Genomic DNA, 24,500 nt, shown 5'->3' with positions numbered 1-24,500 from the left:
ACCTGAACCCGTGTTGCATTATTGGTCATATTCTATGCATTATGAGGGTATAAGAGTAAAAAGGCACTGGATTACAATAATTACGGGATTTATTGAGAAAATTGATTGACATACCATTCTCATTCCATCATTCTACTCTCTCTCATCAACCACGTTCCCTCAATTCTTCTCTCCACAAAAAACCCTAGCCGCCCCATATTGATGTCGAGAAGAAACTTCCGCCATCGTCTCTCGCCGTAAAAACGTGGTAGAATCATCGGTCATCTCGCCGCAAAAATCAACGTCGGTCGCCAATTCACAGGCCTAAAGGACCGATTTTTAGTTTCGCGCGCACGATTGAGTTTCTGAAGTTCCGATTTTGGTTTTTGAAGATTCGATTTTGGGTAATGAAGGTGCTCTAGGTCAGGTTTTCGTATGTAATTTGGAATGTATCCAACTGATCAGGAAGAGATTCCCGACCCAGCTGAGTCGTTGGTACGACAACCGGGACCTGGATTCAAACAAGTTTCCTCAACCCACTTCTACTGGTTAGTATAGTGGAGGTAAGGGTCGAATCCCACAAGGATGGACACGTTCGGATAACTGCGGTGACTTTCCTGGGTGTTTTTGGTTAGCTACCACGCTTGGGTTGAGATTTTACCTAGGCAAGAAATAAAGGTGGTACTCAACTGACTAGTAGGCGTGAAAATAACAGGCATGTGGTAGTGTTCGTGAAAATAGGGAACAAGGTGTCTCAGAGGCATATGAAAAGTAGACAGTTACTAAAAGAGGAAATTTAGATAACAAGGTATATCTGGTGGCTGGGTGGCTCTCTGACAGGTCTGGACAGTACAACTGAAAAGTAGGGAACAAAAGCAAAAGTAACTTAAAAGTAAAGTGGTCCAAACTAAAGTTGATTTTGACGTTTTCTTCTTCACCAAGTATTAACAGAAATCATATGAACTCAAACACCATAACTAAACTCAGATTCATAACTTCAAACTCAAGATCCATTGATTAAAATGCTCAAACTTAAATTGAACGGTGAAACTGTAGTTTTACTTCTACTGACTGACATGCAAGGTGGTGATCACAGCGCAGAACAGAAAACTCATGCACGAAAATGAGAATGGAAACATGACTTACAACTTCAGATCAACGATTCCAGACAAGGAAACACTTAGAAATTAAAAGCAATGACTAGATCTAACTTTCCTAGACAAAATGAAGCAAACTCAAACCAAAGGGACATTCGGAATAGAAATTTCATAGCTAAAACGTTTGGATCTTCACCAAGTACTTCAAAAAGCAACAAAGATAAATGTTTGCGACAAATCCAACGATAAAAACAGGTAAAGATTAAACTAGAAAGCAAAATAATGATTGTTTTGCCACTCCGGACGATGATACTGCTATACTACTACGGCAAACTGGCTGGAACGGTAGATCGATGACTTCTCCGGCAGACTCTTGGACGTCAAGTGACCATAGTTGTGGCGAGGAACGAGAGATTGGACAATGCTGAAGGAATGATCTTCTAGAGAGAATTCTACTAAGTGTGTTTGAGAACCGAGAACTTAGAACTCCTAACCGAACTCTAAGGAACCAACTCTTTTCTCTCTCTCCAAGTGGCTTCTTTTATAGGGAGGCTTGCCCTTGCTTTTAGGGTAGACTTCCTTCACGTTTTGACTTTTCTACCCTTGTTAATGATCATCCCAGCTATCCTTCTTCTCCATATCGAGCCTTTTCTCTGGCATGCATCCTGGTCAGTATTGCACCCTTCTGGCGCCCTTTTCACTTGCGTCACCTGAATCGTCTCCTACTGACTTGGATCCTTTAATCTTGCACACTTGAGCAACTGTTTTGCAGATAATACATGCATTTCACGACATACTGACCAGTAACCAAGACTTAGAATACGACTTATCAGGTAATAAACACTTGTAAGTGTCGGTTTTGGGTCAATTTTTGTAAAAAAAATGAAATTGTAATCTATTGAACTAGGGTTCTGTCTATTATTTAATTTTTTAGTTTATTGTTGAGTTGTATTTGGTATATGTTCGATTATTGCGGGTGAAACCATACGGATTTTGTAGATGTTTCTGGAAATTGTCGATTTTGTGTTCACTGTGTTGTCGATTCTGTCCATTATTGACGATTTGGTTGATTATTGAGTTATATCTATATTTTTTGTCGATTTGGATGAAGGAATTCAACTGATTTCGTTGGTGTGTATTGCATAACATCAAGGATGAAGAGAGGCAAACCCTTCAAGAGTCAACCAACACAGACTGAAGGTTACATAATTGTTTCCCCTGTTCTGATGCATTATTTCTTGGCTGTACTACATTATTGAACATTATCTTGCATTTATACTCTGTATTCATAGATAAATTATGCATTATTGTAACTGTTGTGTGTTTCATGATTTAGTTTGAATATGAAATGATTGGTTCACAATTAGATTAAGCATTATTTGTTTGTTGTGTGACATTATTGACTGTTGGCTGTGTGTTTATGTATGTGGTAATGTTCGTGTAATCTGAAGCGATTATTTCACTTGAATTGATGCATTATATGGTTGAAAATTAACATTATTTGTTCATTGTGTTTACGGATTAGTACATTGGTTAAATTTTTGAATTTTTGAATCTTTGGACAGCAACGAAGCACCCTACGTTGGATATTGAGGAAGCGGTTGATGATGTTATTCCTATTGTGATAGCGCAAAGTCCACGAGTTCCATTCATACCTCTAGAGTTTAGATATCATCTACGTTAGAGAGTAGTTTTAACTGATAAACATAATGTGAAAATATTTCAATGTAATGGATTTTATTTACTCAGTAATGGACGATTTATGTCCTGTAATGTATATGTTTATGAGACGTTTTTGTTGTGATTTTATGAGTAGTTTTAACTGATAAACATAATGTACAAATATTTCAGTGTAATGGATTTTATTTACTCAATAATGGACGATTTGTGTCCTGTAGTATTAGACGATCTGTACATTATTTATTGATCGATGCACATTATTAGATACTATTGGTACATTATTTACTGTACCAAATCTTAAACGTATTAAAAAAAATGAAATTTAACTCATGTGGTGGTGCTATAGCCTAGCTCCATGGGTTGCTAAACCCAAGGGGAATGATTGAAACTCTCTGCCCTTTGTGATGGTTCCGTTTGTGAGTGGGTACTATAACTTAGCCCATGGATTGCTAAACCCAAAGGGCATGAATTCAATTTCCTTTCAACATTATTATATTCAATCTATACATTATTCACTAATCCGTGCACATTATTAGATACTATTGGCACATTATCAACTGTACCAAATCTTGAACACATTAAAAGATGAAATTTAACTCATGTGGTGGTGCTATAGCCTAGCCCCATGGGTTGCTAAACCCAAGGGGAAGGATTGAAACTCTCTGCCCTTTGTGATGGTTCCGTTTGTGAGTGGGTACTATAACCTAGCTCCATTGATTGCTAAACCCAAAGGGCATGAATTCAATTTCCTTTCAACATTATTCTATTCAGTCTGTATATTATTCAATGATCCGTGCACATTATTAGATACTATTGGTACATTATTTACTGTACCAAATCTTAAATGCATTAAAAAAATTTAATTCATGTGGTGGTGCTATAACCTAGCCCCATGGGTTGCTAAACCCAAGGGGAATGATTCAAACTCTCTGCCCTTGGTGACGTTTTCGTTATTCGGTCGGTACTATACCCTAGCCCCATGGATTGCTAAACCCAAAGGGGAATGAATTTAACTTCTATCACACATTACACCCATTGCAATGTACATTATTCAAAGTTGGCATATACATTATACAACTATAATCGTACATTAATAAAATCTACATTATACACATAATATTGTACATTACTTGTCGAAAAGTTACAAGCTGTAACTGACGAAAAAAAAACACGAAAATCTATAAGCAATGAATGATTTCATGAAAAGTAAAACGGCAATTGTTGCAAAATAAAACTAAATACAAGAACGAACTAATCACAAACAAATACAGAAAATCATAGATCTCAACCGCTGCACGAAGAAATCGGGAATGCAATTGTGGAGGAATTGGAAATCAGCGTCGTGATTGAATCTCTCCACCACTCTCATCGCTCTCTCAATCCTCCTCTCTTCAGGCGTCGTGAATGAATACTCCAACAATTTGGTTTTGTGACGAAAACCCTAAACACCAAACGCCTTCGATGGAAAAGAGGTTTTGCAATGATAATTCAGAGATATAATATCTCAACAAATTGTTATGAGATGAGAAAATAAAAATTGTAGACAGTATTCAATGAAGAAGACGATGATAATTCTGGTAGAGAATGATTAACATTGGCGTGTAATAGGGATGTAACCTTTCAACGTTATTTGGAAAAAAGATTGAGGGAGGAAATCATGGAAGATACCATAACTGAAAATTATTCCTATATCAAAATTAACCTTTTCCTATTATTTTAGTAATTTAAATTATCATAATCTGCTTAATTTTCATCCATTAGATCATCCAAATTGTTGGCTAGGATTTAGAAGGAAAAGGAACAATAATTAGAAAAAGGATGTGAATACATCCCTATATATATATAGAGGAGTGATCAAGGTCTAACTAATTTTAAGTGTATAACTAGAGAATAAATCTCAGCCACACATCTTGTTACTCCAATTTAATCTTGTAGGTTAAACAAATTTCCTGATTTTTGTTAAAAATAATAGCCCAAGGGCATTTTTGGAATTAGTATATCAACATGAATTCAATATCTCAAACTCAACATGATTTCTCCCAAATTCAAATTGCAATTTCTTCCGAAATTCAAGCGTCGATTTCTTCTGAATTCAAGCGCTGATTTCTTTTTAATTCAAGCGTCGATTTCTTCCAAATTCAACCAAATTTGTTCACAGAATCGACGTGAATTGTGTTGTGCGATTTCTGAACCAAATTCATCCAAATTCGTTCACCTTTGATCACGACGTCGCTTCCCCGTCAAATTGCGACGTCTAGATTCCTTATCACATGGATTCAATTCCGATACATTCGTTGGAAGATTATTTCGATTCTGATTCATCTTGGGAGGAATGATTAACTAAATCTAAAGGTAATTATCAATTATTATCAATTAAGTGTTGTTGCTCTGCATGATTAGATTGTGTATGATGTGAAAAGACGTTAGAGTGAAGTATATGCGACGAACAGTGAAGTAAATATGCTCAATATGCGTTGTAGTGTAGTAAATATGCTTTATAGTGAGTAAATATGCTCTATCATGTATTAAATATATTTTATAGTGAAGTAAATATTGTTTGTAGTGAAGTAAATATGATATTTATACTGATATTTGATATTTCAGTAAACAATATTGTTTAGTTTACTGTTTTTCATTTTAGTGAAGTATATTGTGCATATAGTGAACTATTATATGCTCACAGTGAAGTATATTGAGCATTTAGTGAATTACAATATGCTTACAGTGAAGTGTATTGAGTATGATGTACTCTTTTTTTCAATTCAGTGAAGAATATTGAGCATATAGTGATGTATATTGCGTATTTAGTGAACTAATATTTGTTTACAGTGATGTATATTTCTGCATGCTTATAGTGTATTGTTCTTTTCATTTCAGTGAAGTATATTGAGTATTCAGTGAACTACAATACAGTGAAGTATACTGAGCATGTCTTATAGTGTACTGTTTTTATTCATTTTAGTGAAGTATATTGAGCATGTAGTGAACTTAGTATATGCTTACAGTGATGTATATTGAGCATGCTTTATAGTGTACTGTTTTTTCATTTCAGTGAAGCATATTGTTCATATAGTGAAGTATATTGAGCATAAATTGAAGTATATTTCGTATGCTTTATAGTGATTTTAATATGGCTCACAAGTTTCGAACTTTATTGAAGTTCATCCTCCTTGTCAGTACAAAGGGAAGTGGAAGTAGGAAGAACTCGAAGGAGTTAGCAATGAAGTTATCAATTAAACCAGGTCAAAAATGTGGAAACTATCTTGAGATTGGACACCATGATTCGAGGACTTGAAAAAAGGGGAATGAGAAGGCAAAATAGAGGTAGTGAGGATTTGGACATAAATAGTTCACTTTGTAGAGCACTTATGACTCATTTTTAGTACACTTTTGAGTGATTTTTATTTCAATTACATGTTTTGGTTCATTTATTGTGAACATATATTTACAGTGAAGTTGAAATATTATATAGTGTAGTAACTCTTGTGTACATTGATGTAAAACTGCTATATAGTGAAGCAAATATGCTCTGCAGTGAAGTAAATAGTCAACATAATATTGAATTTAATTGTAACCAATGAGCTTTATATTGAACTAAATGACAAATATTATGAACTATATCAGTTTCATACAAATTTTCATGAACGCTTGAAGTTTACAATCATTTTTCCACATCTATCTCCATGTTGTTGCTAAATTCTTGATAATGCTTTGATGTTGCCAAGTTATTCAATGATTCATGGTTTGTTTCCGACAATATTAATGCTCTGCAATACTTTGCTCTTAGCCTTTTGAGTATTCCCTTGCTGCTTCTTTTAGGCAATACAATTTTCAATCTTATTCCCGCTCACCATAGTAACAGTCATCATATACTTCACTCTAAGGTTTATACACTTCACTGAAATCAGAAAACACAAAACGCTATAAGACATACATTATATATTCACTGCAAAGGTAAAACACTTTACTCTTAACATTTTACTTCACTGAAATGGATCACAAAACACTTCACTTTGTGCATGGAATACTTCACTCTATGCACATTTTACTTCACTGTAATGATAAAATAGTGCACTATAAGCATGGATCACACACACTTCACTCTACGCACGTTTTACTTCATTGAAATGATAAAATAGTGCATAATAAGCATGGATCACAAACACTTCACTCTAAGCATGGAATACTTCACTCTAAGCACGTTTTACTTCACTGAAATGAAAAGCAGTGCACTATAAGAATGAATCACAAACATTTCACTCTATGCATGAAATACTTCACTCTAAGCAAGTTTTACTTCACTGAAATGATAAAATAGTGCACTATAAGCATGGATCACAAACACTTCACTCTATGCATGTAATACTTCACAATAAGCACATTTTACTTCACTGAAATGATAAAATGGTGCACTATAAGCATACATCACAAACACTTCACTCTAAGCATGGAATACTTCACTCTAAGCACATTTTACTTCACTGAAATGAAAAGCAGTGCACTATAAGAATGGATCACAAACACTTCACTCTAACTATGGAATACTTCACTCTAAGCACATTTTACTTCATTGAGATGAAAAAATAGTGCATTATAAGCATGGATCACAAACACTTCACTCTAACCATGGAATACTTCACTCTAAGCACGTTTTACTTCACTAAAATGAAAAAAAAGTGCACTATAAGCACGCATCATAAACACTTCACTCTAACCATGAAATACTTAAATCTAAGCACATTTTACTTCACTGAGATGAAAAAATAGTGCATTATAAGCATGGATCATAAACACTTCACTCTAAACACATTTTACTTCACTAAGATGAAAAAACCGTGCACTATAAGAATGTATCACAAACACTTCACTCTATGCATGGAATATTTCACTCTAAACACATTTTACTTCACTGAAATGATAAAATAATGCACTATAAGCATGAATCACAAATACTTCACTCTAGGCATGGAATACTTCACTATAAGCATCGTATACTTCACGATAAATTGCATATACATCACAGTAAACAACATATACATCACTATAACCATAATTTACTTCACTCAAAGGAAAAATAGTGAGTGTAAGACCAAAACCGTACAATCATTGTAAGCACAATAGTATAGTTCACTATAAGTATTACATACATCACTAGCCGGCGCCCGAACGCGCAAGGGACGACGCGCCGGCGAGATTGGACTCGCGCGCACCACCAGCCGAACCCGCCTAACCCTAGCCGGCGCCCGAACGAATTCGACGAACTAGTCAACGAAAGGGGAGCCGAGGGTCGACGATCAAGGGGCGACGCGCCGGCGAGCATGGGTTCGCGCGCGCCGCCGGCCAAGATTCGTCGCAACCCTAGGCGGCACCCGATCGAGCTCGACAATTGCCGACAGACCAGTGGGAGCCAAGGGACGTGATCACGCGGCGACGCGCCGACGAGCATGGGCTCGTGCGCATCACCGAGCGAGATCGCAACCCTAGCCGGAATCCGCAACGTCGCGCGGAAGAGAGAGGCGCGGTGGCTCGTCCGAGAGCCACTAAGGCGCCGAGCCTCAACCCTAACCCAAACCCTAGAACCCTAGTCGCCTAGCCCTAGCGGCGCACGACCGAGAGCAGCATCGCCGGAGACGGCGGCTGCTGGTTAGCGCAAGGCCGCCGGAGCAGAGAGAAGACGCCGGAGCTGCGCGGCTCTTGCTGCGCAGCTGGATTGTCAGCGACGGAAAGGGGTTCGCGGCGTGCAATCGCCGCGAAGAAGGGAGGAAGCGGCGCGCCCAGTCCGCGCGCCTGCCGGCGGCAGTCGGGCGGCGATCTCGCCGCTCCGGCAAGTGTTTCCGGGAGGATATCTTCAAATCTTCGTCGTGTAGATTCGTGCCAACCTCGAATCGCAAGATATTGACGAAAGATTATTTTGATGATTATTTAATTGTTTAATTAATAGAATTCATTAAAAATAATATTATTTAATTAAATAAAATATTTTGGGAAGATTTCAAAAGATTTTAGGAATATTTGGATTATTTTCTATATCTATGAATATTTTATATCCTAGATGATATAGATAAGAATAATTTAATAGTTTCCTAAATATAATATATCTAGAATCTATAATAAGGTAGATATATATAAGTTTACATTAAATAATATAAGAAAAAAATAAAGGAATGATTTTATAGAAGTGATTGGAGAGGAAAGAAAGAGAGATGAGAGAATAGATGTGTGTTTGTGTGTAAAATGGAGAATGGAGAAGAGTATATATAGAATATAAAATAAAATAAAAATTTAAAAATATGACCGTTGAATGGTCATATTACCGTTTTTTTTTTTTTTTTAAATTTCGAAAAATCTAATTTTTTTAAAAAAAATTAAATTATGACGTCATAAATCCGACGCCCACTCGCGGGTCGGCGAGTGGGCGTCACGCCGGGCGGGTGTCTCGCCAGCTCGTGGCTGGCCTCGCCGGGACGCGTCGGGCGTCGAGACGAGACCGAGACCGCATCGCGCAGCGTTGCGGATGCTCTTATGTAGTTAATATAGTTCATTATTTACTCCAACAAGTTTTTATTGAATAAAAAAAATTAAAAAAAAAATTAAAAAGAAATTTTAAAAAATAAAAAAAAAAATTAAAAAATTAAAAAATTATAAAAATCTAAAAAATAAAATATAAAAAAAACGTTTTTATTTAATAAAATATTAAATTAATTATAAATTAATCATAACCATAAGATTAAGATAAATGAGTGGCCCTAATTTGGTCTCTAGTTCGGTCTTTAAGGGTGGATTTGTGGTTAATAGGACTCTCTCTCTATATATATGTATAGAGTTGTGATCAATATCGAACCAATTTAAAAGACCGAACTTGATGTGGATCCATGTATTTTGTGATCCATTTCCCAAGGATTTACCCAATTTGTAGGTGATTGATCTAATATTTTTGTGAAGTAGATTTTCTATTGTATCAATAATGGCAACCCAACAAGAATTTAGGAAACTAAGATGATCAAAACAAGAAGTAACATTGGATAGAGTGGAAATTGTGATACATAGTCATTGATGAGGCAAGCTAAGACACTTACAACATACTAACATGCATCCATGGCTAGATCTTCAAGGGAACCACAAACCTCAAAGCATACCTCTACTTGATCCATGCTTGAACTAGCAATTGATGGAAATCTCATGCTTGAACTAGCAATTGATGGATTCAAGCAACCTAAATCTAGGAATTGGATAGAAACCCTCTCCAAGAGGAAACAAAGCTCTCAAGCATATAATTCAGCAAAAACCTAAGGAAATGAAATAACATCAAGAGGTATTTATACTATGGGTCCAAAAATAGAAAGTTGGCCCACAAAATCTAAAAACGGCAGAATCGCCCGGTCGGGCGTTTTTCACAGGCAAAAACGCCCAGCCCGGGCGTTTTCCCTGTCCCCGGGCGAATTTCCACGCTGAACCGGGCGCGCGAAACGCCCGGCCGGGCGTCCTCCTCGCACTCCTCAATCAATTCGCCTTGTCGGGCGATTTTCATATGTGAAAACGCCCGACCCGGGCGTTTCCTCTGGAACCTCAGGTCGACCCTCATTCTTCAGCAAGATCCTCAACTTTGGCTCATCCGTCCTCCTAGGCTCCTCCCGCTTGGACTTTTGAATGAAAGTTGCGAGTCCATCCCGAAGCCGCCTCGTCATGGCTCTCGTCATAGGTCCACCAAGTGAGGTCGTATCATAACTAGAGACCAAATCTGGGCCATTAGATCTAATTTTTTTGATGAGATGTGCTGCTGTGAAAAAATTTCCGGCTTCATTACAAGCCCATTTTACTTCATTATATAGGTTTATTACTTCATTCTGTACGTAATACCTTGAAACTACAACATGTTTTTACTTGCTTCTAGTAGGTTTTGAAATGATTCAACATATGCTTCATTCAGATTCATTGACGTGGGTTTTTGCTTGATTAACATTTAAAAATGCAATTTATTCAAGTGAGCTTATTACTTCATTCAGAAACGTTATTACTTCATTGGATAAGATTTTTACTTCATTCCAGTAGGACTTCAAATGCTTCTACAAATACTTCATTCCAATAATTTATTTCATTATTCCATGTGTTTATTAAACCATATTAGCGCCATGGCGGTGGTGATAGATATTGTAGAGAGAAAGAATGGCACGCCACGGCGAAACCACATTTACGTACTGGAATGAAGTAAAAACCTACTGGAATGAAGTAAAGACCTACTAGAATGAAGTAAAAACCTACTAGAATGAAGTAATATATTCTGGAACGAAGTTAAATCTTCGTAACATGTTAGTATGACTTATTTACCTTCGGATGAATTAAAATAGGCTCGTGATGAAGGCGAAAATAATTTATAATTTTACGTATCTTATCCATAAAAAACTAGATCTAAAAGCCCAAATTTGGTAGGGTTCGGTGGTTCGGTCTTTAAGAGTGGATTTGTGGATAATGGGACTCTATATATATATAATATTTTATTTTGTATATACTAATAGAATATAATATATATTATATAAAATTAATAGTAGAATATATATAATGCATATTATATAAAATATATTAAAAGAATATATATGATATTATATATTAAATTAATAGAATAAATATATATAATATTATATTTAAAATATAATTCGATTTTTCAGTTTTTCGTTTTTTTTTTCGTCCGAACCGAACCGAAAATCCGACATTTAGAATTTTTAAAACCGAACCGAATCGAATTTCGAAATTTCGGTTTGGTTCGGTTCGAATATTCGGTTTTCGATTTTTTGCTCACCCCTAGTCAAAATAAAGAAATTACATGAGTGAAGTAAATAAAAAAAATCACAACTCACATAAATCATAATTGGCGACCAAATGTGTTGACATAGTTGTCTTGCTTTTGCCCTTGGATCGCTTTTTATTCTCAACGTTCTTTGGATAACACGTTGAGGATAATAAAAGTAGGTATTTATGGTCGAAAGACGTCGCAGGTCCATTTTAATCTGTTATACTGATGCATTTTTATTAATACTGTAACAAAAACGACGAGACGTCGACTTTGTATGGAGGCGGTAGAAAATCCAAATGAAGAACTAGGATTCCACATAAAATTTGGAACAAAGAGAAAAGAAGACAGATTGGGTCGAGGAAATTTTAATAATAATATTTCTATAATAACTCTAATACTACATATTTGTATATCTATATAGAGACCTTGTGATTTTTAACCCTCTTTTGCAATATGGAAAAGAACCAATCAAAAAATTTAAAGATAAATTTATAATTTCGTTCTGTTCAATGTTTGAGATAAATTGCATACTCCCTCTATCCCGAGTCATTTCTCTTTTAACAAAAAATTTCATCTTTTATTTTATTTTTCACCTACTTTATTCTCTATTTACTTCTTTACTTTTCTCTCTCTCATACTTTACTCTCTCTACTTTAGCTATTTAATACGAGTATTAATTTTTAAAGCCTATGCCCAAAAGAAATGATTCGTTTATCTTAGGACGGAAGGATTAAATAAAGATAGTGCAGATTTATTAGTGCAGCAAGTATGGGCCTATCAGTGTTGGGCTTTTAGTCATGGTGGCTGGGCTTATCGAGGCCGTGATTAGGCTTGGAGGCATAGTGGGAGATGGATCCACAGTTTTTAACACTAATTCACACACAAAGAGCATTAATATTTTATTTATCGCTCTTTAGTAAGTGCGTAGTAATTTTTTTTTCCGATATTTGCAATTGGACTATATTTACTCGGTATAGCATTATTTCGGACTTTTTATGATCTTTTAATGGTCCAGGAGTAGTTTGTCAAAGACATTCTTCTTGTTGTCTTCTTTATTAACGTGACTAGTGTTTACCCACGTGCGATGCACGACGAAATATTTTTTTGTCATACGATTTTAAATTGTTAATCGATTAATTAAAATAAGAAAAAATATAATTATATAAGATTTAAAATGGAAAAATATACTACTATATAATAAAAATTCAATAAATATATACTCCTCAACTCATTTTACATCTAAAGACATTAAATTAAAGAGTAAAGGTCAAAACTGGTCCTGAACATATGGCCATTTTATGATTTTGGTCCTAAACTTTATCTTTTGAATTTTTTGGTCCTGCACATTTCAAATCGAATCACAATTGGTCCTACACATTTTAAATCGGATCACAATTGGTCCTAAACTAATGGCTCCGTTAAATTGTAACGGTCAACATCTTTGAACACGATTTTGACCCAATTACAATCTTTAAACGTGATTATTAACCCTCAAATTACATTCTTAATTATTATAAGCAACTTAATATTTAAATCACATTATCTCTTTCTCTCTCTCTCCCATTTCTTCCCCAATTGATTCTCTCTCTACTGTACTTTTAAAGAGGAACACCCCCAAATTGGAAAATTCAATACTCCTCCCCGTCGAAGTGCAGCTGCCCCACCGGCGGCGCGAACGCGTGCGCCAGCGTCCCCAGCACGCCGTCGAAAGGCTCCCCGTCGCCGCTGAAGAATCCGATCCTCAGATCCGCGCGGTTGAACGACATCGTCGCTACAAACGTCAGCGGCGTCACCTCCGACCACCGCTCGAAAGCCTTCACAAAGATGCCTCTAACCAAATCGAAGAGTTGTTTCTCTGGCGCGAATGCATAGGTGAGCTAGCTCTTCCCCGGCGGCCGGCGCGGGCGGTTGGGGAAGTAGTATTAGTGCGCGACGTGTGGATTGTTGAGTTTGCGCTGTAGGTGTTCGACGATTTTCCTGAACGCATCGTGGAGTGCCGTTGACGATGTCGACGTTGCCGCAGTTGGGAGGATGATTTGCTGGCGTCGGCGCGTCGAGCTCGCCGGTTTGGTTGAGGTTGAAGTTTAATTGGTAGTTTTTGACTGTGGATTCAAGGAATTCGAAGAAATCGTCGGAGGAGGTATTGATGTAGCCGAATAGATGGAAATGCTTTTTGAGGCTTGCTAGGCCTTGAGATTTCACGCCTCTCCGGCAGCTGTGGAGAGCGCCGAATGCATCCCTTTGAAACTTTTAGAATAATGAAAGCTGGAACCTGGAATTGATGAAAACTTATTAGTAATATTTGCTAAAACTTATATCTGATTTTAAATGAATATTTGCTAATTATTATGGAATTAATTAGTAACTTAAAAATTAGAATTAAAAGTCTAATTTGGTCAAAATTGGGTTAAATCCGTTGACTATTATTTAATTGAAGTGAAACCATCCCTAAATATATTATCTAATTTTAATTTTAAAAGAATATTTATAAAAATAATTAGGAAATTAATTAGGAAGTAAAAAAATCAGAATTAAAAGTTTAATTTGGTCAAAATCGGGATTAAATCCGTTGACCGTTAGTTTTTAACAAAAATGTTGACGGAGGACCAAAATGATCAAATTTCCATATGTTCAGGACCAAAAAATCCAAAAGATAATGTTTAGGACCAAAATCATAAAATTGTCATATGTTCAGGACCAGTTTTGGCCTTTCCTCTAAATTAAACATATTTAAAATGGAATTAAGACAAATGCAATTATTTGGACAATGATAAAGAGACTATATTAAGTGTTGACATTTTTGAAATATATGTTTAGAACACTCCTTCATATTTCTCTACTAAAAATAATAAATTGTGTAAAGATGAAGATAAATACTATGTATGTTTGAGTTAAGGGTGTTACAATTCTTCCCTCTCTAAGAACTGTAAAAAATATTATGATAAAATTCTGGAACCATATACACGCGGTACTCTAACTATTGTAATCAAAGAAAAAAAACAACAATAAATAAAATGGAAATTACAATGAAAATTAGTCAAGAAAAACCCTCTTTCCGCAAGACAAAATTACATCACGGTTAGTGCTCTCGGATCGACGTATTTTCCCCAAAGATGAAACGAATTCCTCCTAGCGTATATAACATCTCAAACCTGCTAGGCACCTATAAACTTGATAGGGCTCAAAAATCAAGCAAAACAATGTTCCTAAAATGTGCAATAAAATGTTGAGAGCTTTAGAGAGAATGAAGAATGTTTTGTTAGTGTGTATTTCATCCACAACTCTATGCCTTTTATAGGTACAAAATTAGTACATGAGAGATCATGGAATTAAAACATCATAAATTATAAAATCAAAACAATATAGGTTACAAAATTTGTTAAATGGTCCTTATTCTATTTAAATATTTGTAACCACCAATGAGTCAGGTAGTGCTTTAAGAATTAGTCAAATGCTCATTAAAATATCTAATAAATATTATAAGAGTTACTTAAAATGTTCAAATTGGTCCATAACTTATAAATATTTTATAATAAGGACAAAACATATAAATATTTCGAAAAAGACCAAAACTCGCTTTTTATATATGTATAGATTAGTGAAAGAAGAAACTCCGGAAGTTTAATTTTTGCACATGAAATTATAATTTGGGAATTAAAAAAATTAATAAAAGTTTTATTTTTGAATTAGAATATGAGTGGCCTTCTTAATTTGATTTCGTCTTTGGTGGTTCTGGTAAGTAGCAAATAAAACAGTTCACTGTAAAAGGAGAATTAAAAAAGAAATTCACAAAATGAATTATTCACCGAAAACCAAAACATTAACGAAGACCCTGTCGGGAAAGGGATCCGTTATGATTAATCGTTTTTATTAAACACAAAAATAATCCCTCTCAAATGTTTTTATGAAATCGTAAAATATATGTGCAGAACTACACTACTACAAATGTAAATTGAATTATTAAAATCGCATAATTAAATCACGCACCCCTAAAATCAAATAATTACGAACAATATTATCATAATTTTGTAGAATTTTATACACTTCAATTTTTACCTTCTTCTAATTAAAGCATATAAATAGATTGATTTGATAAAATAACCTACAAACCGAAATACGTAAATACATTAAAAGCATAGTACTCACTACTCCGTATTAAGTTTGTCGAATACATTAAATGTACTACATTAAAATACATATCATATGTTAACTAAAATATTTAAATAAAAGTATATACATTAAATGACCTTGGAAATACGTACTCCCTCCGTCCCCGATTAAGAGTCATACTTTTCCATTTCGGCCCGTCCCCAATTAAAAGTCACACTTCATTTTTACCATAAATGTTAAGTAGGTCTCACATTCCACTAACCAATTCACTCATATTTTATTATAAAACCAATATTAAAAAAATGGGTCATATTTTCCACTAACTTTTTTTAACCAACTTTTCTTTACATTTCTTAAAACCCGTGTTCGTTTAAAGCGTGACTCCTAATTGAGGAACCCGTGTTCGTTTAAAGCGTGACTCCTAATTGAGGACGGAGGGAATATGTAAATTCGTAAATACATTAAATGACCTTGGAATTTAAATAGTCATAGAGAATATATAATGATCATTTTGGGTATCAGTGGCAGAAAATAAAAGTACATAAGAAGATAGTCAAACAGATATTAAAAGACGCAAAGAGAGAAAAGAGAAGAAACAATGATTTAAACTTTTTTCCATGTAGTTAATTATTTTAATACAGTAATGCAATGTTATTATGGCATCTACAATGGGACGCCTTAAATGACGCCCTATCCTCCTCTCATTCCATTTGTAGTGGGACGGATTATTGCCCGTCCTAAGCGATGCCCTAAGCATTTTTTACTTCTATTTTGTATTTATATTTTTATGTTTGCAAATGTAAATAAAAATAAACATATAAAAATAACACAATTAAAAGGAAATTCTAAATTTATTTAATTAAAAAAAATTACAAATTAAGAAATAAATAAAAAAGCACTAAATACAAAAAAAAGAGGCTAGTCTAGAGTAGTCCCAACTTGTGGCTGAGGCCATCGATCATCCGCTGGATGCCTTCGATTTGAGCCGGGTTGGTCGCCTGCATGAGGGCGGTGTGCGCGTCCAACAACATCCTATAGTCGGAGGAGGCCGCCAAATCCGAGTAGGAATGGGCCGCAGTCGAAGTCACGGACGGCGTCGAACTCGGGGTCGGAGACGGGCCCTCTTTAGGCGGCGCGGCGGAGGAGGATGTGGCCTTGCCCTTGCCCTTGGCAGCCTTGACACCAGAGGGACACCAAGAGGACATCGGTGTGCCGGAACTCTCATCCTCGAACACCGGATTGTTGAGGTCCATTGGAGACGCGCCGCTATCACTACTTGTATAATCAGCGAAGGTGCGCTTCGACGCCCTCCTCCTCGCCGCCGTCGATGGGGGAATCACACCACCAACGAACTTCTGCTTGTCCCTCAAGAGTGCCCAGCACTGGTAGTGCTTGAAATCGCCGTACAATGAAATGTACGACTGTATCGCTTTGTCCCGCACATCCGCGAGACTCTCGCCACTGCCCTGCTCCCTCTCGCACTTCTAGTACTCCCCCGCGAACAAATTTACCTGATTCTTTATTTGATCTCAGTGCTTGCGGAGCTGCTCCCTGTGGCGCTTGTAGGCGTACGCCGGCTTGGCCGCGTTGTATTTCTTGGCGATGCGCTCCCAATACGTAGTCACTTTCTGGTTGTTGGCGTGCACCGGATCCTCCGAAACATCAATCCAACATCTCGTCAAGACGATGGAGTCGGTGTCGGAGTAGTTCGTCCTTCCCGGGGCGAACTCTTCACACACCTCCGTTGAAGGCAACTTCTGGGCTCGTGCCTTGGTCCGCTTCTTCTTGGTGGCGGACCCAGACGCGGCGGCGGCGTAGGGGCGGTGGGGAGAAGGCTCGATGTCGGGCAGCCCGTACGAGTCGGTGCTGAAGTCGGGATCGTACTCGGTGTTGGTGTCGAATGGCCGGTATTCATCGGGTTCTGTACCCGACCATCGTGCACCACCGAACATCAGACTATTCAGATTTGGGTAATCTCCGGAATCCATTTTGCTTGAAATGTAGAAAATGTAGTGTGAATTTGAGAGTGAAGAGAGTGAAAAATGAAGTGAAAATGAGAGGTATATATAGGTTTTGAAAATTTAATAAAAATTTAAAAAAAAAACGGAAACGCGTCGCATCGTCCGCGTCGTCCACAGTGGCGGACGATGGGGTATCCTCCGCGCATCGTCCGCGGACGATGGTTAACCCATCATCCGCGATGCTGCAGTGGTGGACGATGCGACGGACGATGCATCGTGCGCAGCATTGCGGATGCCCTTAGAGTGTCTCCAATAGAATAGAAGAGCCGCGGCGGCGTCGTGGCATGCTATAGCTAGGGACGAGGGCGAAGCGGCGGGGTGGGGAGGAAGGGGCGGTGGGATCCTGGGCGCGGCGACCACCGCGACGGTGTTCGACTCCAATTTTTGATTTTTTTTTTAAATTTTAAAATTTGTATCAAGAAATTATATATTTCCAAATCATTTTTTCATTACATTTCATTCTATTATTTTTGTCCAATTAATTTTGTTCCAATCCAATTTTAAAATATACCAACAATTGATAAAATAATACTCCCCCGTCCCAAGTTACTTGAGTCGTATTCCTTTTTGGGTTGTCCCAAATTACTTGAGTCATTTCTCTTTTTGTCTAAAAACAAAACATTTAATCATACATACTTTATTCTTTCTTTTACTTTACTTTCTCTTCTCTCTATTAAGTATTTTATTCTCTCATCTACTTTATTTAACTCATTAAAAAAACTTTCTTAAATCATATGACGAAAAGAAACACCTCAAGTAACGTGGGACTGAGAGAGTATGATTTGTGGCTATGACATGATCACTATTGGGCTAGAAGAGTTTTTGTGGCTGTGGAAGAGTTTTTGTAGCTGTGCCTTGGCGGAATCGTGGTTGTGCCACTCTATTGTGGACACTCTTACGGTTGAGAGCTGTGAGCATAGTTGTCGTTGCCGAGTCCTTCTATATTTTTTAACATAATAAATTACGAGTGAAATGAAGTTATTGGAATGTGGAGCCTATTAATATTTATATAATATTTTAACTGGGACTTCTAATGTGAGATAGACTAAAATGAAAAATCAGAACTCCTAAAATGAGACGGATGAAATATTTAATATACAATATTATCCACAATTATTATAATCATAACATAATCCAAAGTTAGTGAAAACTAAAAATAAAGTGCAACAATTATTTATGCTTCTTGTTTCAACACCTAAAACTGAACTTGCACATATGTGCTTGTGTTTGTTAATTTTAATGAAAACTAATGGATAGATAAACAGATATGGGAGGTTCACACGTAACACTCACTCACTAAAGGTAGTCACAATCCATAACCCCATTTATTCAAGGTTGAAAGCTCTTCTAATAATTTTATTAACATGGCTCATGTCTCTGCATTTTATTGATACTATTGCTCAACCTCCATACCATGGCCCTTCATGTTACTTTTGTCCCCAAAAATAAATGTAATGGCCAAGGAAGCCTCTATCAACACTTAATTTGTTTCTTTAAATTATACAAATAGTTAGAAATGACAAAAAGTTCTGCTTTTGCAATGGTGTTTTATTGTAATTTGGGGAAATTTCTAGCAATTTTTGTGTGGCTCTAATTTCAAGGAATTTCATATCCAATCAAATCCAGTATTCTTGCATATTTACGTGATCAATTTATAAATAATATAGGATTTTATAAATGACCTATATAATTCTAAAGAAAATGTTGATAAATTGTCTAAAATATGCGGTATAATGTACAAATATGCACAAATACATTAGTTTCGGCTCTAAATATTGTAGCATGTCTAAATTATTTGGTACAAATATACACAAGTAGCATTAGTTATGGAGTATATCATTTATGATTTTTTTCAAGAATATGCTAGAAAACGACTTAGTATTTAGTAGCTTAGATCAACCAATATAAAGGTAGCATTTACATTATCATTATTGAGAGGTCGTCGATTTGTCTTTTCAATCAACTTTTGGATAATAATAATCGAAAAAAAAAATCAACTGGATTTCTTTAAAAATTTTAAATGTCTTGTATATATGAAATTATTGAAATTGATAGTACTTTGAAAGCGAGTACGTATATTAAATTGAAAATTAAATAAATATTAATGGTAAGAGTATATATAATATAGCTAGGAACTGCATATATGTATACCTATAGCCACTTGAATTACAATATTAAGAATGGATAATGGCAAATCTACGTCAGAAGAAACTAAATAACTTATTCATCTTCAGTTAAAATATTTTGTAGTATAGATATAATTTTGCAATATACTCCCTCTATTCTATTTTGGTCTATCCCATAAAAATAATCTGACTTCTACTTTTGATAACTTTTACTTCTCTAATTAAGTGAGTCTTATTCTTTATTGTTAATATTTAATTTATTTTTTCTTTGTGTTTCTCTTATATTTTACTAAGAGTAAATGCCAAAACTGGTCCTGAGCAAATACACATTTTACGATTTTGGTCTTATACTTTATCTTTTGAATTTTTGCATCCTGAACATTTCAACTCGGACCACAATTGGTCATACACTAACAATTTTGTCATTTTTAAACGATTTTAACCGATTTTTAAACGGTTTTAACCCGAATGAGACTGTTAAAACCATCAAAATCGGTCAAAATCTGGTTAAAACCGTTTAAAAATTGACGGAATTGTTAGTGCAGGACCAAGAGTGATCCGAGTTGAAATATTCAGGATGCAAAAGTTCAAAAGATAAAGTATATGACTAAAATTATAAAATAGGCATATGTTCAATACCAATTTTGGCCTATACTCTTTTAATAATATTTGCCTGTTGCCATCTCCGCCAATATTCGGGCTCTATATGCATTTATGCCATAACCGTGTATAAATATATACACATGATTCTTACTTTTCACTTATAAAATAATTAATTATATTACTATTGTTTTGGCAAACAAAGTTAAATTAGAAAATAGCTAGACATTTAACTTGCGAATTTACCAGCTCACCTCCAAATTTATCTTTGAAGATGCAGATTCCAATATTTATCACTTATGTATTCTATCATAGATTTGTTTTTCTTTCTATATTACTAAATATATATTCTATAATATCGTTAGTCGATTAAAGTACATGAAAAAATCGATGCAAAAATCAACATATACATATGTACGTGTAAGGATGCAGAAAAGTACATAGGTGCGGCGTTGAATTTTTTCTTAAGTTCAAAATTTTGAGAAGTTACTAGTTTTTACTTTTTACATAATTTGATTTGGTGATGGAGATTTTTTTTATGACGATTTAATCAGAATATCATATGAAATTAAAAGTTAGCTGCATATAAAATTTGCTAATGTTTGTTTGGTTTTGTGGAGTATTAATCTATGCCACTTGAAATTCAACGATTTTTGAGTTGACAATTAGACATCTATTCAACATCCAAACTAAAAATTAATAATTAAGATGTTTTCTCATTGTCTTAACTGATCTCTATTGTTGTCAATTTTTGCAGTTTGACATCTGAAAAATGAGTATGTTAGTCGGAGACTTTTATCCGACTTATTAAACAAACCTTAACACTAGTTCATGGTGTTAATTATTCCATCCATGACTTATCGAATGCCTTATTTTCCGTTTGCGACGTGCTGTGGACTCATGCCTCTGCTCACCCTGACATTTGTGCTGAATCCATAAATTTTTATTGCCAAAATTGTGAAGGATTTGTAAATTGAAACAGTGACAAATTGTTTCTTTCTTAATATCTGAAAATAAGTTTTGTGAAGTTTTTACCTTAAAAAGAAAAATATAGCCATGGCCCGTTACACTAGTACAACGACACACTAACTACCAGTACCAACAAATGCACAGTATTCTTTTTTATTTATATTTTTAATTTTGATATCCCACTATTATTAAAAAAAATAGTTTGATATACGTAGTTACTATAATGATGAATCCCACCAGCAATCACCTACACGTGTCCAGCTTTATCCCCTTTATAATCCCCATTCAACTCTCACTCTTATTCACATCTACTCTATTTCTTCACTCTCAACAAAATGGCACTCTCTTCACTAATCCAATCCCTACTTATCCTAATTTCATTTTTTCTATTCACATCACTCATTGCCGCCATGCCAACCCTACAAGACCCTGAGCTTGTAGTCCAAGAAGTACATAGGTATGTACAACCAAGATTGCACTCAGTACTAGTGAATAATCATTGTCTTATATTTAAAATTTAACTTGTTGTATTAGACGGATATATTCATTGCAATATTTTATCTCAACCGCATTTATCTCAATTGTATTTATCTAAGTATCATTATTCTATTCATAAGTAGTTGTTGATAATATTTTTTAACCTTATTTAAATGTATAGGAAATTAAATGCTTCTAGAAGAAAGTTGGGATTCTTATCATGCAACACGGGTAACCCAATCGATGACTGCTGGCGGTGCGACTCCAACTGGGAGCAGAATCGCCAGAAGCTAGCCGACTGTGCCATAGGTTTTGGTAAGAACGCCATCGGAGGCAGGGATGGCAAGATATACATTGTGACGGACTCAAAAGACGATGATCCCGTGAACCCTAAGCCAGGGACGCTCCGCCATGCTGTGATCCAAGACGAGCCATTGTGGATCATATTCGAGCGTGACATGGTCATTCAATTGAAGGAGGAATTGATCATGAACTCATTTAAGACCATTGATGGTAGGGGCGCTAGTGTGCACATTGCAAACGGTCCATGCATCACCATACAATATGTGACCAACATCATCATCCATGGTGTTCACATACATGATTGTAAGCAAGGCGGGAACACTAAGGTGCGGGACTCCCCAGAGCACTTCGGGTGGAGGACCTTATCCGACGGTGATGGGGTGTCGATCTTTGGCGGGAGCCACGTGTGGGTTGATCATTGTTCCTTGTCTAACTGCAATGATGGGCTCATTGATGCAATCCATGGGTCCACGGGTATTACAATCTCTAATAATTATATGACTCATCATAATAAGGTCATGCTTTTAGGGCATAGTGATACATATCTCCAAGATAAGGGCATGCAAGTCACCATTGCATTCAATCACTTTGGAGAAGGGCTTGTACAAAGAATGCCAAGGTAATTAATTCAATTGTTATTTATTCATTTTTTTTATCATACTATAAAAAGAAATTTAAGTTTGCGTCACTATCGATTCCATCTGAGATTTTTAATCTCGGATATTAACTACTCTACCACGCTACAGATTATATGTAAAAAAGACAATATCTAGGGGACATGAAATTTAATTATGGTTACATATATTGTTGCATGCAGATGTAGACACGGCTACTTCCATGTGGTGAACAATGACTACACTCATTGGGAGATGTATGCTATTGGAGGGAGTGCTGACCCCACAATTAATAGCCAAGGCAATAGATTTCTTGCCCCTAATGACAGATTTAACAAACAGGTTGAATATGTATACTTTATTAATTATACTTCAAATTTATTAATTATATCATAAAATGTGCAGGATTATACTAGTATGTTTCACCTGGTTTTATGTTACAAAGTTTTAATAGATATTTAATTAACATGTACTAATAGGTTACAAAACACGAGGACGCACCCGAAAGCCAGTGGAAGAACTGGAATTGGAGATCGGAGGGAGACCTAATGCTAAATGGTGCATTTTTTGTAGCTTCGGGTGTGGGGGCCTCGTCGAGTTATGCTAAGGCGTCGAGCTTAGGTGCTCGGCCATCAAGCCTAGTGGGACCCATCACCTCCGGTGCCGGTGCTCTCGTATGCCGGAAGGGCTCTCGCTGCTAAAAGTGTGTGCATATATATCTATATAAATATGAATATGTAGTATATTTATGCACAAACTCACTATTACATGCAATGTGGGAGTGCGGCACAAGAAGACTGGATGTGGGTTGAAGAACACCACATATTTGATTGGTCTTCCACTTTTTTTTGTTTTAAATTTGAAATGTATCTACAATAAAAGCAAGTAATGCATTGTTGATGTACATATAAGAATTGGAATGTATATTATGTCTCTCTTTTGATGAAAAATCCTAATTAAATATGTTTCTTTTTTCGGGAAATCATTTTGTTAATATATTATAGTATATCATGTTTATTGTCTAGCTATTTGTTTGAACATTGAAGCATGGTATGCATATCAATAGCGACCATAAGTTTCTTCTCGTGGTAAAGACAAATATACTTGAATATAAAACTTGAAAGTCCAATGGAATTCGTAATAAATTAAAACTAATTTGGTAACAAATTAAGTGCTAAAATGTAAGAATATATGGATTTATTTATCCAGTATTCTTCTTGTTTGATTGAAACTTCTTTAAAAAATAAATAAAATTAAGTTGTTTTATGATCTCAGTACCGACACTGTATTTATTTTGAAATTGTAATTTAGTTAAGAAAGGTTCATTTTTAGATAAGGCACTATAAATGTGGACTGAAATTAATTATCTGTGACATTTTGGAAGAATATTCGGGCTTTGTAAGGAAAAATTAAGCAAAGGCACATGGTTTCTTTTTTTGTGGGGCTGCTTTTATTCATTATAGATTCAATAAAGCTTTGACAAATTACTGTGTATCTTAAATTCAAGACGCTTTCTAGCTTTTAAAGACTTTAATTGACTTACCTAATTATCAGGCAATAATTGAGTTTCTATTGAATCAAAATCATTTTTTTATTCTTTTAGCTGCAATCTCTATTCTCGGTTTTAATTTAGTAGTAGTACCTACTCAAAGTCCGACAATATAATGTATTAGGAGTATTTATTTACTACTCCTCCGGCGTATCTTTATTCATATTATTATTTTTATTAAGCATAC

The 24,500-nt window shown here is 35.6% G+C and overlaps 1 protein-coding gene and 1 pseudogene across 1 annotated transcript; one reads left to right on the top strand and one right to left on the bottom strand.

Annotated features, from left to right (window-relative positions):
• Window positions 1-13,029: 13,029 nt before the first annotated feature.
• On the bottom strand, window positions 13,030-21,323 carry LOC125198697 (metalloendoproteinase 5-MMP pseudogene; annotated as a pseudogene).
• Window positions 21,324-21,669: 346 nt separating this feature from the next.
• On the top strand, window positions 21,670-23,746 carry LOC125218444 (putative pectate lyase 18). Its single transcript, XM_048120112.2, has 4 exons — window positions 21,670-21,827; window positions 22,029-22,769; window positions 22,968-23,106; window positions 23,244-23,746. The coding sequence occupies exons 1-4, from the start codon at window positions 21,706-21,708 to the stop codon at window positions 23,463-23,465; spliced, it is 1,224 nt and encodes a 407-aa protein (XP_047976069.2). The 5' UTR covers window positions 21,670-21,705; the 3' UTR covers window positions 23,466-23,746.
• Window positions 23,747-24,500: the final 754 nt, after the last annotated feature.

This window comes from Salvia hispanica, chromosome 1, assembly GCF_029641045.1.
Source record: "Salvia hispanica isolate PSC_SH4W2 chromosome 1, Shi_PSC_v1, whole genome shotgun sequence".
Taxonomy (NCBI): domain Eukaryota; kingdom Viridiplantae; phylum Streptophyta; class Magnoliopsida; order Lamiales; family Lamiaceae; genus Salvia; species Salvia hispanica.
This window is presented reverse-complemented; position numbering and strand designations above follow the sequence as displayed.